This window comes from Coffea eugenioides, chromosome 1, assembly GCF_003713205.1.
Source record: "Coffea eugenioides isolate CCC68of chromosome 1, Ceug_1.0, whole genome shotgun sequence".
NCBI lineage: Eukaryota > Viridiplantae > Streptophyta > Magnoliopsida > Gentianales > Rubiaceae > Coffea > Coffea eugenioides.
The window spans coordinates 42,115,327-42,133,689 of NC_040035.1; the positions used below are offsets into that span (position 1 = coordinate 42,115,327).

General features: G+C 37.9%; 1 protein-coding gene and 1 pseudogene across 1 annotated transcript; both read left to right on the top strand.

Moving 5' to 3' along the window:
* The window catches only part of LOC113772993, a 36,740-nt pseudogene that overhangs the window by 2,679 nt on the left and 15,698 nt on the right, over positions 1-18,363 (top strand).
* On the top strand, positions 9,967-10,663 carry LOC113755244 (splicing factor U2af small subunit B-like). Its single transcript, XM_027299313.1, has one exon. It carries the CDS (start codon positions 10,010-10,012, stop codon positions 10,661-10,663), a length of 654 nt encoding a protein of 217 aa, XP_027155114.1. The 5' UTR covers positions 9,967-10,009.

Consider the following 18,363-nt stretch of genomic DNA (forward strand, 5'->3'; position numbering starts at 1 on the left):
AGAAGAGATAGATAGAGGTATTCAAGAGTGTCAGTTAAGCTTAGTGGGGAGGATAAAAGGTGAGAAAGTGGTTAATTTTGTTGGAGTTAAGAATTTTGTGAACTCTGCTTGGGGGTATCCAAGGAACCTTAGGATTATAGAGCTGGGCCCAAATTTGTTTCAGTTTTATGTTCCAAGCAAGGAGGATAGAGACTGGATAGTAGGGGGAGGTCCCTGGGTCATGGACAACCAAATTCTGGTGATGAAGCATTGGTGCGAGGGTATAGAGGATGACATTTCTGCTTTTGATCTTGCACCCCTCTGGGTTCAAGTCTGGAACCTACCTGTGCACTGGATAACAAAAGAAGCAGGATGGAAAATTGGAGGGGTTTTTCATGAAGTTAAGGATGTTGTGGTGCCTCAAGTAGGAGGAAAGGAAGGTAGGCACCTAAAGTTGTTAGTGGTCATGAATACTTCCCTTCCTCTCTTAAGGGGAACGACAGTCAAAGTAAATGGAATCCTGAAATGGTTGAACTTCAGATTTGAGAGGTGCCCAGATTTCTGTTACAAGTGTGGAGTGATTGGACATGGTGAAAAGAAATGCAAGGAAGTAATACAGGTAAGCAAAGGGAAACAGGAACACCAGTATGGTCCATGGATGAGAGCCAACACAGGGAAAGTTTCACCTCAAAAAGAACAGCAGAATAAGTATAACTCTGAGATGAATTATTGGGGCTTTAGAGATGGAGAGATGGTATGGTTAAATCCTAAGGCTAAGGAAAATATGGAACATGGTCATAAGGAACCTATGTGTGGAAGGAAGGATGAAACTAGGAAGAGTAATGATGGTAACATGACAGGCAAGGAGAAGCCCAAAAAGGATGAATGTAGGGAGGTGCAGCAACAAGGAGGTGAGGATAGCAGCAAAGAAATGGAAAGACAAAGTTTAACCCAATATAGCTGGAACAATCAGAAGGAAAGCTCTACTAAAGAAGCTACAAATACTCTCCCAGGGGGAGACAGTAACTGTATAGTAGAGGAAGCAAGGTTGAGTATCCCAGCGGAGGAAGAGATGAATGGTAAGAACACAGGTTTAAGGGAAAGAAACGGTCTTGAACAAATAGCACAGGAGCTTATGCAAGTCACAGTAATGGAGGATGATTCTGGTAGTCCGGAAACAGCTTTAATGCTAATTGATCCAGGAAGTTCTGAGCTGGGCACGAAGGCTGCCCAGAAACATAATAGGAAAATGAAGAAGCAGTTGAGATCCCCCAAAATCTCTCGTCAGCCTTTGAGGGATCTGAGTGGGAATAGGATTTTGGCTAATCAACAAGGAAAAAGGAAACTGAATTTCGTAGATGAGGAAATGGTGGAAGTGCAGGTAACTGAGTTTGCTCCCAAGAGAAACAAATTGGGAGAGGGGGAAGTGAATCCTAGAGAGAAACTAGAGGGGGAAGGGGCCAACCTTAACTGGCCTCTCAAGTTTCAATGAAGGTTCTGGTGTGGAACTGCCAAGGAGCAAGGAGCCCCTTGACAGTTCCCCAGTTGAGGGAGGCTAATAACCTCCTCTCCCCAAATATTGTTTTCTTGAGTGAAACCAAAAATAGGTATAATTATATGAGAAGGGTCCAAAAAATCCTGAGCTTTGAGGAAAGTGTGATTGTGGAAGCTATGGATAGGAAAGAAGGTATGGCTTTGTTTTGGAATAATGACATTGAGGTCAGGGAAGTAGTAACAACTGCACTTACTATAGAGGCTTTGGTTTATGATCAGGAACTGCAATTTGAATGGTGGTTTATTGGAGTGTACATGAGCTGTGATGCTACTATTAGGAAGCAGCAGTGGAAAGTTTTGACTGCGAGACATCAGTTATGGGGAGATAAATGGCTTCTGGCAGGGGACTTCAATGACATACTAACTAATGAAGAGAAGTGGGGAGGCAATGCAAGAGCAGAGAGGAGTTTCAAGGATTTTAACAACTTTATTAAGTATAACAATCTAGTGGATATAGGCTTTACTGGTAATCCTTGGACATGGAGCAACAACTGGGATGGTGAAAGGGAGATAAGGCAAAGACTGGACAGAGGATTAAGTTCCATTAACTGGAACCAAGTTTTTGACAAGGCTAAATGTGAACATGTGGAAACTGTTGGTTCAGACCACAGCATGCTGCTCATAGATAATTGGCCCAGAATGGATAAAAAAAGATCACGTTTTTTTTTTATAAGAGATGGCTTAAGAGGGAAGGGATCAGTCAAGTGGTTGAGCAAGCTTGGAAACAGACAGTGGAAGGTAATAGGATGTATAGGATTACAAGGCAGATAGCGAACTGCAGAGTGGCTTTACTCAAATGGAAAAACAATTTCAGCGGAAACTCTTTGCAAAGAATCAATCAAGTGAAGCAACAGATTAAGGAGATTAAGGAATCTAAGGAATCAGGAGCTAAGGATAAAATCTCAGAGTTAAAGAATCAGTTGAAAGAGGCCTATACAGAAGAAGAGCAGTTTTGGGCTCAAAAAGCAAGGATTGACTGGCTAAGAGAAGGGGATAAGAACACAAAATTTTTTCATGCGTGTGTGAAGGGGAGAAGAAGGCGAAATAGGATGCTCAACATACAAAGGGAGGATGGTTCTTGGACAAAGAGTGAGGAGGAGCTGGGAAAAGAAGTAGCTGAATACTATAGAGTCCTTTTTGCTAGTTCTGGTTGTGAGGGTCTGAGTGAGATTCTAGATGGTATACCTACCACTATCACTACTGAGATGAATGCAAGTCTTACTCAGGATGTTGAGGAGAAGGAAATTAAAACTGCTCTTTTCTCCATGAATCCAAATAAGGCACCAGGCCAAGATGGCATGAATCCTTTGTTTTTCCAAAAATTCTGGTACGTTGTGAAATCAGATTTAGTTGCTGCCATTAGGAATTTTTTTCTTTCTAGCAAAATGCCTAAGTCTTGGAATCACACAGTCATCTCCCTCATCCCTAAAATCCAGAATCCTACCAACCTGAAGAGTTATAGGCCTATTAGTCTCTGTAATGTTGTGTACAAAGTGATTTCTAAAATTCTGGCCAATAGACTCAAGAATGTCTTAAATCACTGCATTAGTAAAACTCAGGCAGCTTTCATCCCAGGCAGACAAATTCTTGACAATGTCATTCTATCTCATGAATATTTGCATTACATGAACAACAAGAGACAAGGACAGAATGGACTTATGGCTGTGAAGTTAGATATGTCAAAGGCCTACGATAGAGTGGAGTGGAAATTCCTTGATGCCATGATGGAAAAAATGGGCTACTGCATAGTCTGGAGGAAGTGGATTTGGAGCTGTCTTTCCTCAGTCACCTACTCTTTCAATATCAATGGGGTACCACAAGATTTTGTAATTCCAGAAAGAGGAATAAGACAAGGTGACCCTCTGTCACCTTATCTTTTCCTCTTGTGTTCAGAAGGTTTCTCCAATTTACTGAAGCAGGCTGAAGGAGATAAAAGGATCACAGGGATAAAGATTTGTAGAAATGGGCCAAGACTGACTCATTTATTCTTTGCTGACGATTCCTTGATTTTCTGTAATGCTGAAAAAGAGGAAGCAAGGGAACTTGTACAAATTCTGAGGAAGTATGAGAAGGGGTCGGGTCAATCCATAAATCTGGAAAAGTCCTCAGTTTTCTTCAGCCGCAATGTCAGTCATCAGAGGAAATGGGAAGTGAGACAAAGCCTTGGTCCAATCCAGGTGGCTACACAAGGAAAGTATCTGGGGCTCCCTATGGTGATAACAAGATCAAAGCAGCAAGTGTTTGGTTTTATTAAGGATAGTATCAGCAAGAGGATGACAAGCTGGAAAAACAAGCTGCTCAGCCAAGGAGGTAAGGAAGTGTTATTGAAGGCAGTTTCCATGGCAATGCCAGTGTATACCATGTCCTGCTTTAAACTTCCAAAAACTCTGTGCAAAGAAGTGACCTCCATTTTTGCGAAATATTGGTGGGGAGAAGCTGATGGGAGAGATAAGATGCACTGGTGCTCGTGGGGAAGAATGGCTATGGAGAAAAAAGAGGGAGGATTAGACTTCAAGGACTTACAGAAGTTTAATAAAGCATTGCTGGCTAAACAGGTTTGGAGGCTGATTACCAAACCAAACCTCTTAGTCAGCAAGGTATTGAGGGCAAAGTATTTCCATAGGGACTCTATCTTCAAGTGCAAAGTTCCTAACTGTGCTTCTTGGATCTGGCAAAGTCTAATGAATGTAAGAGATTTGGTGCAAAAGGGAACTAGAAAGAGGATAGGCAATGGCAAGACAACAAACATTTGGGAGGACATTTGGATCCCTGGTAATGAGGATGGAAAAGTCACTTCTGCAATGCCTCAGAACTGCACTATCAGAAGAGTGGATGAGTTGATCAGTGGATTCAGGTGGAATAAACCATTAGTGATTAGAACTTTCAACCAGAAAGATGCGGTGGAAATCTTGGATGTCCCTATCAGTATCTCTGGTAGGGAAGACAGTAACTATTGGGTTTATAGTGGTCATGGTAGCTACACGGTCAACTCAGGATACCAGGTACTGTGTAGAGAGAGAAATCAACCTAGGGGAAAAGGAGATAACGAAGCAGAAACAAGCTCAGCAAATTCTAAAGGGAGACAATGGAAGTGACTGTGGAAACTGAAGATAAAAAGTAAGTTAAAACATTTCATTTGGAGGTGTCTAAATGGTATGTTACCAGTTAACGACCTGGTCTTTAAAAGAACACACCAAGGTGATCCAATCTGTGATGGTTGTGGAGAAAAGGAAGAGTCAACTGAGCATATGTTCTTCCATTGTACCAGAGCTCAAGAGGTTTGGAAGATGGCACCAGTACAGTGGGAGGGCTTGTCTGATAAGACTGGAAATTTCTCAACTTGGTGGACAGCTATGCTGGATGCTTTATGTAGGATAGAGGGCAGGGAACATATAGAGCTAACTGTGAACATCCTGTGGCAAATATGGAAGAGGAGAAATGAATGGAAGTTTAATGCAAAACGTAAACATCCATGGAAAACAGTCAAAAAGGCTCAACAAGAATGGCATGAGCAAGCAACAGTTTGGAGCTTAGAGAATACGACCCCTGAGGGTGCTGAAAGAGATAAAGAGGAGGAAGAACCAGAGGAGGGAGGAAGTGATGAAATGCAGATTAGAATCTCAACTCAAGTGCATGAATCAACTAATAGAATTGGCACAGGGATTATAGCAACTAACTTCAACCAGCAGCTGGTGGCAGCCTGGGCACTTACTGACAGGAAAGCAAGGAATCAGCTGCAGAATGTTGCTGAAGCTGTGAAGATGGCCATTATAAAGGCCAGACAACAGCAATGGCAGAAAATTACAGTCTACATACCCAGCTCTCAGCTGTTGAAAGGGCTAACGGAAGGAATAGCCAAGGATATCAAACTGGCTACTTTGGCTGATGATATTAACAATTTAAGAGCTTTATTTCTGAAATGCTCCTTTTGTTTAGATAGGAGATTAGACTCCAGATGTGAACTGATTAGTGGTTATGCCTTAGGCATATTTCAGGATGAGGAATGGATCAATCCTCAGTGTGTCTAACACTTGTGTATAGTTGTTTCTTGAGCCTTTGCTCATATAAGTGTGTATCCTTTTGTCTATCAATACAAAAATTACCGTTGCTGAAAAAAAAAAAAAAAGTATAATTTTGGTGTAACCGTGAATTTTGTAGTTTGAGTGACAAAATTCAGTTTATATTAAAATTGTACCTATTACAACGAATGTTTTTTAGATTACAAAACTAGACAGAATTGAAACTGAAGAGGCCTCAATCCCCTAAAACATTTACCTAAAAGTCATGCGTCTCTAAAGATGGCTATCAACATTAAATTCACAAGACTGGGCATTAATTTGTTTACATTCAGGAATTTGGCCTGAATCCCGGAGCTTCAATGACCAAGGCTTGGGCCCTGTTCCCACAAAATTCAAGGGACAATGTCAAACTGGGGAAATGTTCACCTTGGCCAACTGCAATAGAAAGATAGTAGGAGCTAGATTCTATTTGAAAGGATTTGAAGCAGACAAGCCTCTTGAATCATTCAACCAAACTTTCTTCCGATCACCCCGAGATGGCGACGGCCATGGAACTCACACAGCTTCCACTATTGCTGGCTCGCTGGTTTCAAATGCGAACTTATTTGGGTTGGCAAACGGCACTGCAAGAGGAGGTGCACCAAGTGTCAGACTAGCCATCTACAAAGCTTGTTGGTTTAAAATCTGCAATAATGCAGATATACTCTCTGCTTTAGATGATGCCATTAGTGATGGCATCGATATTGTTTCTCTTTCTTTAGGCCCTGAACCGCCCCAAACCAGCTACTTCGAGGATCCAGTGTCAATTGGATCTTTCCATGCATTTTCTAAAGGAATTCTGGTTTCGGCAGCAGCTGGGAATGCTGGTTTATCAAGAACTGCAACTAATGTTGCTCCCTGGATCATGACTGTTGCTGCAAGTACTTTGAATCGAGAGTTGCAATCCAAGATTTATCTTGGAAATTCAAAAGTTTTAAAGGTACCTTTACGCCAACCAATTATACTCGTAAGTCAATATGAGAGTATTTTACCATAAACTTCCTTTTTACCGATCAGGAGTTGAAAAAGGGATTTCTTGTTTCAGAGTTTTGGTCTAAATCCATCAAAACTGGATAGTGCTTCCGGTTTAATAGCAGGAAGCGATGCAGCAGCTTCTGGAATTCCCCAGAAAAATGCAAGGTACTTCTTCTGAAAAGGGAAAAATTTTCCTCTTATTGTCTTTGAATGCCCAAAGGCTAGGACGGTGCTTACTGTCAAAGAATCAGGATATTCATTTTCTCCATGATTTCATATTTTAGAAACTCTGGATGGTGATTAAATCAGAAACATTGGCTATTACATCTTAGTAGCTGCAGATGATCATATTTCTTTGGGATTGTAATTGGACATTAAACTCTAAATTTTGACTTGATTTCTTTTGATTTTCCAGCTTTTGCCAGACAAACACACTTAATCCTAACTTGATTAAGGGAAAGATTGTGGTCTGCCAACTCGAGAATGAGCATGTTGACCGAATTCAAATGCGTGTTTACATAAGAAGCATCGGAGGGGTAGCCATGATACTTGCTGATCCAGTTGCCCAAGACGTATTAGTCAATTTTGGTATCCAAGCCACTGTGATAGGTCAAGAAGAAGCAACAGAACTTCAAACTTACATGTCTACAAAAAAGTAAGCTCTAAATTTCGTTGAAATATCAGGATTTATCTTTGATCTTTCAAATAGATATTTAATCAATGTAAGTTTGCTCATAACTGACGTGTTTGTAGATCTTTGGAACAGAATTGTAATTCTTATGATTAGATATCTTATTGCACATGTGACATATATACATTTGAACTTGCTTGTGTAAAGCAACCATTACAGTGCTCATGTCTTTTGACGTGCTTGCTTTTCCTATTACAGGAATCCAGTGGCTAGACTATCTCAAACATCTACACAAATGTCTATTGAACCAGCACCAGCAATGGCAGCTTTCTCTTCAAAGGGTCCAAATACTGTCACGCCAGATATAATCAAAGTATGTTTGGCTAGAATTTTTATGCACTGTTCTGGTTCAATTATAAACCCTGGAAGTTCCACAAGCAATATATGTATTTCCTATCATATACTTATGTACAACACCAATCTGCCATTAGCCCTCAAGAAATCAAACACTTCATTATAATTTGAGAAAAACATGTTAAGAAAAAAATTGCTGTATAAATACTAATCCAACATGTCAATTGTAGCCCGATGTAACAGCTCCTGGAGTAAACATTTTGGCAGCATGGTCTCCAGTAGCTCTTGGTGATGCTGGTGGACGATCACTTGACTACAACATAGTCTCCGGGACTTCCATGTCTTGTCCACATGTGTCTGCAGTGGCAGCAATTGTAAAGGCTAGCCACCCTTCTTGGAGCCCTGCAGCTATAAAATCTCCAATAATGACAACAGGTCTACAAAATTTCAAACCGAAAAAATCCCTTACTGGTTCTATTGTAGTTCACACAGTCTAATGCTTTTCCTTTCCTCTAAAACAGCAACAATACTAGATGACTCCGGGAATTACATCAGAAGACATCCTGATGGTAGTCGGGCTACGCCTTTTGATTACGGTTCTGGGCACATAAATCCAGTTGCAGCAATTGACCCAGGGCTGGTTTATGATTTCGATCTCAAAGACGTCATTGATTTCCTCTGCAGCAATGGCGCAACCTCTGCACAGCTGAAGAACTTAACCAGCGAGACCATATACTGCAATAACCCTCCAAAGCCTTCCTCCAACTTCAATTATCCTTCAATTGGAGTCTCCAACATGAAGGGCAACATATCAGTGTATAGAAAAGTTACCTATGTTGGTAATGGACCAACAGTTTATGTCTCAAAATTAGAACAACCCACAGGTGTAAATGTTTCAGTCATACCACCAACATTAAGGTTTACAAATACAGGGGAGAAGTTGACTTTCAGGATTGATTTTACACCTTCAAAGACCAGCAATGGGAGCTTTACTTTTGGAGCATTGACATGGAGCAATGGGATCCATAGAGTAAGGAGTCCCATTGCACTTAGCGTGCTTTCTTTACAGAAATGAGCAATTCTATAACCATCCCATTTTCAAATGTCATTGTCCTCTATTGAATTACTTAAATTTTTTGTTAGAAACCTTACGAAAGGAATAAAGGGAAACTCATGTAAGAACTTTGGCAATTCTGCAATCAATCAAGTGGTGTATTAGATACATTTTCCTTAACGCTATATCTATCCCTTAATTAAGTGAAAACAAATACCTTTTGAGATGAAATGATGTAATAATAGTCAAGATAACTTGCAGTTGTTTCTTTTAGCTACTAGAATAAGAATGATACACGTTTACAAAACAAATCAGGTGAAATGGGATAATAGTTTTCAGCAGAAAATCAAGTTTCATTTGACCTTTTATATAGAGTTGGAGAAATATTCATGAAGAGTTGTAACTTTAATTGTTGAATCCCTTTGGAAGAAATGACGAACTCGTACAAACCATGAACTTATACGTACTATGTATTTGTTCATGCCATGAATTTGTGTATACATGGAATTCGGCAAAAGTCGCAACTTTTTAGTCATGCAGATGAACATGCATCCGCTTCAAAAATTCATGGAAAAATTCTATCTATTTGTTTCTTAACTCGTAGCTGCAACCCATTGGAAACCTCTGAAAGAATACATTTGCTCGTGTTGTGAAAGTGGTTTCTGGATGCCCACAAGAAGGAATACTATTCATCTCCTGGAAAATTGGCAATTAATTCAGAGTTTATTTATGTTCCCTGCAATGTGCTTTATCTTCAGTTTCCTTCTTTGGTGCAATATGGTTGTAATGTAAGTATCAGACTGGTGATTTTTTTTTTCCGCGCAGTCCAAGTTCCCTTAGTTGAGCAGGAAATTCAATTCATGCAAGGCTCTACCAGAATTTCTAGACCCTCTGCCAGAAAGACAAGTGAAATGAATCCTATATATGTTAGAAACTTTGAGGCGACTTCTTGAATCTGCAATAGGAAATGTACATCCTTCCCGAGAAATTTCTAAACTTATGATGAAATTTAAAATTTTTCTACAAATAAGGCTTTTTGAGTGTAGTATTCCGTCTAAGTGATGTTCGCATTTGCTGAATGCGAGCTCAGTGAGCTCGCATTCAGCAAATGCGATTTATTATTGAATTTTTGATTTTGCAAAAAATCTAAAAAAAAAAAAAATTGCTTCATACCTCGCATTTGATAAATGCGAGGTCAGCACCTCGCATTTAACATATGCGAGATTTGAAACCTTTTAGTTTTTAGTCATATGCGAGGTCAAGCAATTAGCTTCGATCTTCGGCACCGAGAAGGACCGTGTCAACTGCCCTTTCTACTTCAAGATTGGCGCTTGGCGCTACGGCGACCGTTGCTCCCGCCTCCATAACCGTCCTACCATCTCCCCCACCCTTTTGCTGTCCAACATGTACCAGCGCCCTGACATGATCACCCCTGGAGTCGACCCCCAGGGCCAACCCATCGAACCCCGCAAGATTCAGGAGCATTTCAAGGACTTCTACGAGGACATTTTCGAGGAACTCGGCAAGTTCGACGAGATCGAGAGCCTCAACATCTGCGACAACCTCGCCGACCACATGATCAGCAACGTCTACATCCAGTTCAAGGAGGAGGACCAGGCTGCCGCCGCCCTCCAGGCTTTGCAGGGCCACTTCTACTCCGGCTGCACCATCATTGCCGACTTCTCCCCTGTCACCGACTTCCGCGAGGCCACCTACCGAAGGAGCAGTCGTGGTGGATATTGCAATTTTATGCACATCAAGATGATTGGGAGGGACCTCAGGAGGAAGCTCTTTGGGAGTCATATTCTTAAGTACCGAAGGAGCAGGAGTCGCAGTAGAAGTGCCAATCCCCATCCACACCACCATCACCGGAGGGAAAGAGAAAGGGAAAGGGACTACGATAGGAGCCGTGACAGTGAAAGGGATTATCGTGCAAGTGGTAGGAGGAGCGGAGGAGACCGGCACGCCAGGCATGAGAGCGACAGCAGCGGAGGGAGGAGAAGACATGCAGCGAGTCCCAGGCGGAGCAAAAGTCCTGTGAGGGAAGGTAGCGAGTAGCGAGGAGCGAAGAGCTAGGATTGAGCAGTGGAATCGACAGAGGAAGGAGAATTAGGAGACAATGCTAAGTGCTACACGGTTTGCTAGAATTTATTAATATTAAAAAACTAAAAGGTTTCAAATCTCGCATATGTTAAATGCGAGGTGCTGACCTCGCATTTGTGAGATGCGAGGTTCAAAGCAAAAAAAAAAATTTTTCAGATTTTTTGCAAAATCAAAAATTTAATAATAAATCGCATTCGCTGAATGCGAGCTCAGTGAGCTCGCATTTTGCAAATGCGAAGTACCTATTCTTAGAAAATCCAACACAAACAACCCCTCAAATGGAAAACATTTTTTTTCCATAATAGTTTTAGAATTTTCTCCATCCTTCCCAGAATAATGTGGATAAGACTCAATCACCCTCAATTTGTGGGACTATTCTTTTCATCAGATTAGAATTTACAGTCCAACAGTGGTGGAGCCACATTGAGTTGAGTGTGACCATTTGCCCCCTATCCACTCTTGAAAAAGTACAAAATTGTAAAGAAAACTACCAAATCTTTGAAAGCTTCTTAAGAATAGCTCCCACAATATTTTTCAATATTGCTCTCTTTTGTCAAATTGCCCACCTAAAAAATGTAAAAACAAGTTCAAATGTCTATTATCTTGTATTTTACAATTCAAACTCATGTTACAAAGATTGTGAGGAAAAACCAAATTATTCACATAATCAATGTTTTGGTATCGCTTCATTATCATTTTTTTTTTCATTATACAATTTGTAATTAAAAATAACAACTATACATAACTGCAATTTTAGCGCATTAGCAACATAATTTTTTCCTTTACTATTTCATCCTTTGTCCCCATTGACTCGGAGTCCTGGCTCCACCACTGACCACAATGTAGGAAACTACGCTGTAGAATTTCCCTCTAACATACATATATATGAGTGATGGTTAGATATACTTTAAAAAATTCTTTGTCACAATTGCACAGAAAGTGAACGCAAATTACTTTTTATAAGCTAATTACGATACAAAAACATATTGTGGTTGGCCGTTGATATTTTTTGAGTTTCTATCAAAATTTTCACTATAGAAATTTGGAAAAAATATATTTTAAGCATCTTCCTTTCTATTTCATTGTATGAATCTAGATTTTTTGCATGGTAAAAACCACATAAAGCAAGATATACTTGTGTTTGGTATTGCTTCTCCAAGTTCAACCAAGTTATGAATGGGTCAAACAACTAAACATAAGTTCATAACATTTTTCTAACTTCCAAATACATGAGATGAAAATTGATGAACTGAAAATTAGTAGTGAGTGTTTATTTGCACCAGAAAGTGGGATTGTGCCCTTTTTTTTTTTTGTTTTTTTGGTGTTTTCCCTATAGAAAAAGTGTTTAAGATCCTCTATTTTACTTCTTATTTTAATCTCTATATTACTATTTATTCCTGATAGGTTGCAATTTTATCATTTATTTTATTATTAATTTTTCCTATTACCTGACCTGATGTGAATTAATTATTAGATTCTACTCACTTTTCGTAATTTACATTTATTTCAGGGAGTAGAACAAAAATATCACAATCAAGGCCAATTTGACAGTTATCAAGAAAGAGTTCAAATAGCAGGCAATCAAGGGCATTCCTGGAACTAGGAGCTGCATGACCTTTTTGGTAATTTTGATCGAAGACAACAACTAGAAAAAGGGAAAAGAAAGCAAATCTCGGAAGTTTTTTCTTCCTCTCGTGCGGCGGACGCCGCACGGTAGCAGTAGGCAATTAGAATAGGAATTGCGCAGAGGAAGAGCACTGACTCTCATCTTAGTTTTTTTGTCCTTTAGCTTGGCTTTTGACTTGCCTCCTTTTTAGCTTTTAGTGGTTGTTTTCTCTTCATTCGTATGGAGCAGAAGCAAACAAACAATCAAGTATTTTGTAGCTTTTCTTTCTAGTCAGTGGTCAATCGAATTAAGGGCCTGTTTGGAACCTGAGTTTTTTGGAAGTTTGTCTAAAATTTTACTGTAGTGCACTGTAGAAGTTTTTGAAAAAATTTTGTAGAAGTTTTTGTAAGGTGAAAATCTTTTTTGTAGAAGTTTTTGAAATGTTACTGTAGACGTTTTTTGGATTATTTTTAGAGGTATTTTTAAAACATATTTTTGAGTATTTTATAATTTATAATTTTTATATTTTTATATTTTTAAACATTTATGCATTTATAATACATTTATAAATATTTAGAAATAAATATATTTATATATTTATATAAAAATTATATAAATGTATTATATTATATATAATACGTAAGATACATATATTTATAAATGTATAAATGTATAATTAATATAAATGTATAAATTATAAATGAATATTATATAAATGTATAAATTATAATTTATAAATGTATATGATGATTATGTATAAATGTATTAATATAATTAATATAAATGTATAAATGTATAATTAATATTGTTATAATTTATAATTTTTATTGTTTAAATATTTATATGCTTTTATGCATTTATAATACATTTATAAATATTTATAAATAAATATATTTATATATTTATAGAAAAATATATAAATGTATTATATTATATATAATACATAATATACATATATTTATAAATGTATAAATGTATAATTAATATAAATGTATATATTATAAATGAATATTATATTAATGTATAAATTATAATTCATAAATATATATGATAATTATGTATAACTGTATTAATATAATTAATATAAATGTATAAATGTATTAATATTATGTATAAATGTATAATTAATATTGTTTATAATTTATAATTTTTATTGTTTAAATATTTATATATATTTATGCATTTATAATACATTTATAAATAAATATATTTATATAGGTATATATAAATATATAAATGTATTATATTATATATAATACATAATATAAATATATTTACAAATGTAATAATTGTATATTATTGTAAATGAATATTATATAAATATATAAATTAATATATTATAAATATATAAATGTATAATATTATGTATTAATGTATTAATATAATTAATAAAAATGTATAAATGTATTAGTATTATGTATAAATGTATAATTAATATTGTGTGTTAATATTATGTATAAATGTATTATATTATACATAATACATAATATAATTGTATATAAATATACATAAATATATATACATAAATGTGTAATATATATAATATGTATTATATATATTAAATATATAATATATAATATTTATATTAATGTATAATTACATATTTATATTAATATTAATTTATATGGTATATAATATTCATATAAAAATATAAAAATATATTTTAAATAAAATAAAATATTTATAATTTGTTTAAATAAATATATAATATATATAATAAATTTTTGAGGGTGAGGGACTCAAAAATTCAAAATTTTTTTTTGGGGTTACCGGCGCCAGGAGAGGTGGTGGAGGCGGTGTCTGGTGTGGTGGGTTGGGTGAGGGAAGAAGAAAAGTTTTTGAGAAATTTTTTGTGTATAGATTTCTGAAGTGTGTAGGTAAAAAATTTTGAAAAGTTTTTTGAGGTTCCTGTAGCAAAAGTTGTTAAAAAACTAGTAGCTAAAAAACTTGGTAAAAAACTAGGGTGCCAAACAGGCCCTAAGTTTACCCAGTTTCAAATTGATGGCTGCGACTTTCTCTTCAATTTCCTGTGGATTTTGTTCATCGAATATGAACTAATTTCTTCATTCTAGTCAAGGAGCAACGAAGGCTCTGGTTCGCCTAAAAATTGTGAAATCGTTTTAATTTAATCTTTTTCTTTTATTTATTGGTATCCGCATATTTCTTGATTGCTATGCTTATGGTTATTTAATTAATTGATTGTCTTGGATCCGGATAATTAGTTGATTGGGTAATCTATTGTCAATTAGGGCATTAAATCCGTAATTGTTTAATTGTCCTAAAATAGTGACAACTGGCACGATTAGGTTTGTGTCAGGGGGATACGCGGACTAATCTGAAATAACCCTGGTAGTACGTTATTTGGTTAGAATAGGGCTCCTCTAATACGTAAGGCAATTGGGGAATTAAATCTTATGGGCGTACCTAGGATTATTTCTCAATTAGAGCAGTGATTAACGGGCGTATCTTGATCACCGACACAGTAAGGAGGGGTTGACTGCCATCACTTGTTTGGTAGTTATAACTTATTTATTGATAAATAATTGGAATTGGCTTTGCATCGATGATCAATTAGGTAAACCATTGCTGAAGTTATTTCTTGGCTAGATCCTTAATTATCACTCATTTGATTTTAGTAATTGGTTATTTAATTTTTAGTAGTTTCTTAGATTTTAGTTGAATTGCTTAAATTGTCACCCCTGAGATAAAAATACCCCCCTTGTCACTGTGAATTTGAAAAGGAACAATTACTCCCAGTCCCTGTAGATTCGACCCTGCTCACCGTTATCTACAGAAATTACTTTTAGTTTGAGCAGGTTTTATTATTGCACAGGTTTCGACAACCTGTCAATTTTTGGCGCTGTTGCCGGGGATTGGTGCCAGATTAATTTGTTTCCTTTTGAGTTCATCTTGTTTTCATTTTTTATTTATTTTTCTCTTATTTTTTTTTTGATATAGTTTATAGCTTCTAACACTCCGTATTTTGGTGATTATACTGGATTTTGTTTCCGAGAAAGGCGATGCGACTAGTTTTTTCGCTAAGTCTGCATACTCAGAGGCACTAAACTCTATTAGAAAAAGAATGACTGCTGCAACCTGTAAAATTTGTTATGCCAGGGATCATTCAACCGGTATGTGCCCCGAATATCAAGATAATCTGAGTGTCCCACTTAACAATTATGGAGATTTTTCACCCTGGTCTCAAACGTGGTATAACCCTAATCCAAACGGGTATGATCAAGGATGGTGGGGATAACTCCAATTATAATTATACAACGGGGCTAATGAATTTTCAGCAGTATGAGTTTCAAGAATCGTCATCTATGTCAGGTATGTCTCTTGAAGAAATATTGAACCAAAGCTACTAACACATACCAATTCCAACAGGAGACACAAAATGAATGAGATGATGAAGGATGCAATGAGTTAACTGGCAGATCAACTATGTCTATTGACATCCAGAATAAATCGATTGGCTTCTCAAATGGAAGAATTGCCCTCGAAAATCATTGTTGATCTAGAAGAAAATGAGAATGCAATTTGCTTGACTAGTGATGAGGAGATGCAAGAGTGTCAAAATGAGAAATCTACAGATGCAGTTGAAAAAGAAGCCAAAAAGGAAGAAATGGAACCCCAACCGCAACCCATTCAAGTGAAAGAATCCAGTGAACAATCTCCAAATGCGGTGACATCTCCTCCACTCCTTCATCAATATTCTCCTGACTCTTACTCTTTAATTCCTGTTAACGAAATTGACTTTATTATACCAGACAATTTTGAATTTCATGACAGGAATAAATTAAGAGTGGCGATGGCGAGATATCTTGAACCAATAAATGCAAGTGGGGGAGGAGTGATTGAAGAATGCAAATTATCATCGACTCGTTTGACGCCATTCACTAGTCCATGGAAGCCCGTAACTCGTGTGCTCAAGGATTATTCTATTTACGAGGGTTATCAGGACTATATAGAGGATGAAGCATTAAGACGAGCTACAAGATTTTATCCTCCATGAACAAAACGTGATAATGTCTAGCCAAAGACATTAAAGAAAGGCGCTCATTGGGAGGCAACCCAATTTCTTTTAATTGTTTGTTTGATTTTATTTATTAGTTTAAATATGTTTTTCCATGGATTTGACTGATTTATGGTTTCAATTTTCGTTTTTGATGACTCATAGGTATCTCTCCGACTTGACGCGTCCGCGTCAAGTCGTATGGAAAGCTCATGGTTAGAGAGCTCTCTCACCCTCATGACGTGCCCGCGTCAAGTCACCTGGAGAGCTCCAGATTCCGTGCCTTCATGGCGTGCCCACGTCACGTTCGCGGGAGAAATAAGTATTTAAAAAAATTCAAGAACGGTTGTTGATTGTTAGTTATCTCTGTTTTTGAATCTCGAAAATGAAATTTGCCAATGAAAAAAAAAATTTAAATTTTTGTTTCACCGTAGCTTAGATTTTCAAAGTATAAAAATTAAAAAATAAAAAACAATTTCTCTTTCTTTTCTTTTCTTTCTTTTTCTTTCTTTCTTTCTTTCTTCTTCTTTCTCTTTTCTTTCTTTCTTCTCCCCTGTTTCTTCTTCCTCTCTGTTGATCGAAGCCCTCTGTCCGCCGCCGCTGCTGAAGCGTCCTCGGCCGTCGCGCAGCAGCTCCTCGCTCGAAGACACGTCGCCGTCGCCGCAGCCTACCTTCCGCAGATCCAGCCCAGGCGCGCCGCCGCCGCTCTACACGTCCGCTGCGCTGCATCGTGCGCCCAAACAGGGGACCTCCACCAGCCCCCTGCGCTCTCTCACCTCTCTCTCTGCCCTGTCTAGCTCTGCCCACGTCGCCGCCGCAGGAGCTGTCGCCAGCCCGCGTGCCACCGTTCCTCCTTGGCCGCAACCCGAAGCCCTCGCGCGAGCTCTCCTCTCTTCGATTCACCACCAGTCCTCGCGCCGCCTCTCACCACCACGCCGCTTTTCCCTCGCCGCATCTTTACTCCCGGTGGTCCTCAAGGTGGAGGTATTCGTCTAACTCCGGCTCTGTTTTGTGTCCAGCAATCGGTGTTGGTAAATTTTGCAATTTTACGTGCATCGGGCTATCTTGGATTTGATTGGGATTTATTTTGCCGCTTTACTTATTGCGTAAATTGAAGTGAATCGTTGGACTACCATGGAACCCACTGAGTGCTGTCTTGCTTGGATTTTTGTTGAAACTTTCCTAACTGGATTGTGCATTTAATTGCTTTTCCTGGGCCCCCTTCTTTACATATTTAGTCACGTTTTGGGCCTCTGCTAATCCTACTGGGCATTGGCATTTCCATTGGAAATTTTGCTGGTTGGGTTGGCTATTTGAGACTATTCGTTTACTGGAGTCTGCCCCCAGTGGTACTGGTGGGAGTATTTTCACTTGACTTTGGTCACTCTATTTGGTTGGATGCCTAATTGTCTGCCTAGAGCTTGTGATTTTGTGTTCTTGTTACATTTATGAACTGCTAGTGCTTGATTTAGCATATTATTGGGGCAATTGTTGCAAGTTTGGGGTGCATCTTTTGAGATTATGGATGGCCAAGTCTGGTGTTGCTTGGGTTGCTCAATCGTTGCAATTGTTGACGGTTAGAGTTTATTTTCTCAATTGGTGAATTCCACCAGTGGTACTGGTTGGACTATTTTCGTTTCGAATTGCTGCTTCTTTTGGGTTGGGTGAAATTATGCAATTAATTGGCCGACTGGAGCCATTTGTTGAAATTTTGGGTAAGTTGAAATATTGCACTTGTTTGTTAAATTGGGAAGTTTCTATGCTATTTACATTGTTTCCTTCAGTTGGGTGCATCTAATTGAATTGCTGGGAAATATTCTGACCATTGCTTTCAACTACTAAGTTCGTTGAGGTTCCTTTTGGGATTCTGGTTGAGTTATTTTTGAAATTGTCTGATGAATTGGGGGACATTACTAGCAATTGATCTGCTCTGATATTGCTCTGTTGGTGGCACGTCCTCCTTCTTGTGATTGGATTAACACTTGGGACTATTGCTTTACTACTACTCTACTCTGCTATAGCAATTTTATTGAT

Bases quoted from the DNA above. Each gene is read 5' to 3' on its own strand.
- LOC113755244 (XM_027299313.1), top strand. From the start codon at position 10,010: ATGTACCAGCGCCCTGACATGATCACCCCTGGAGTCGACCCCCAGGGC.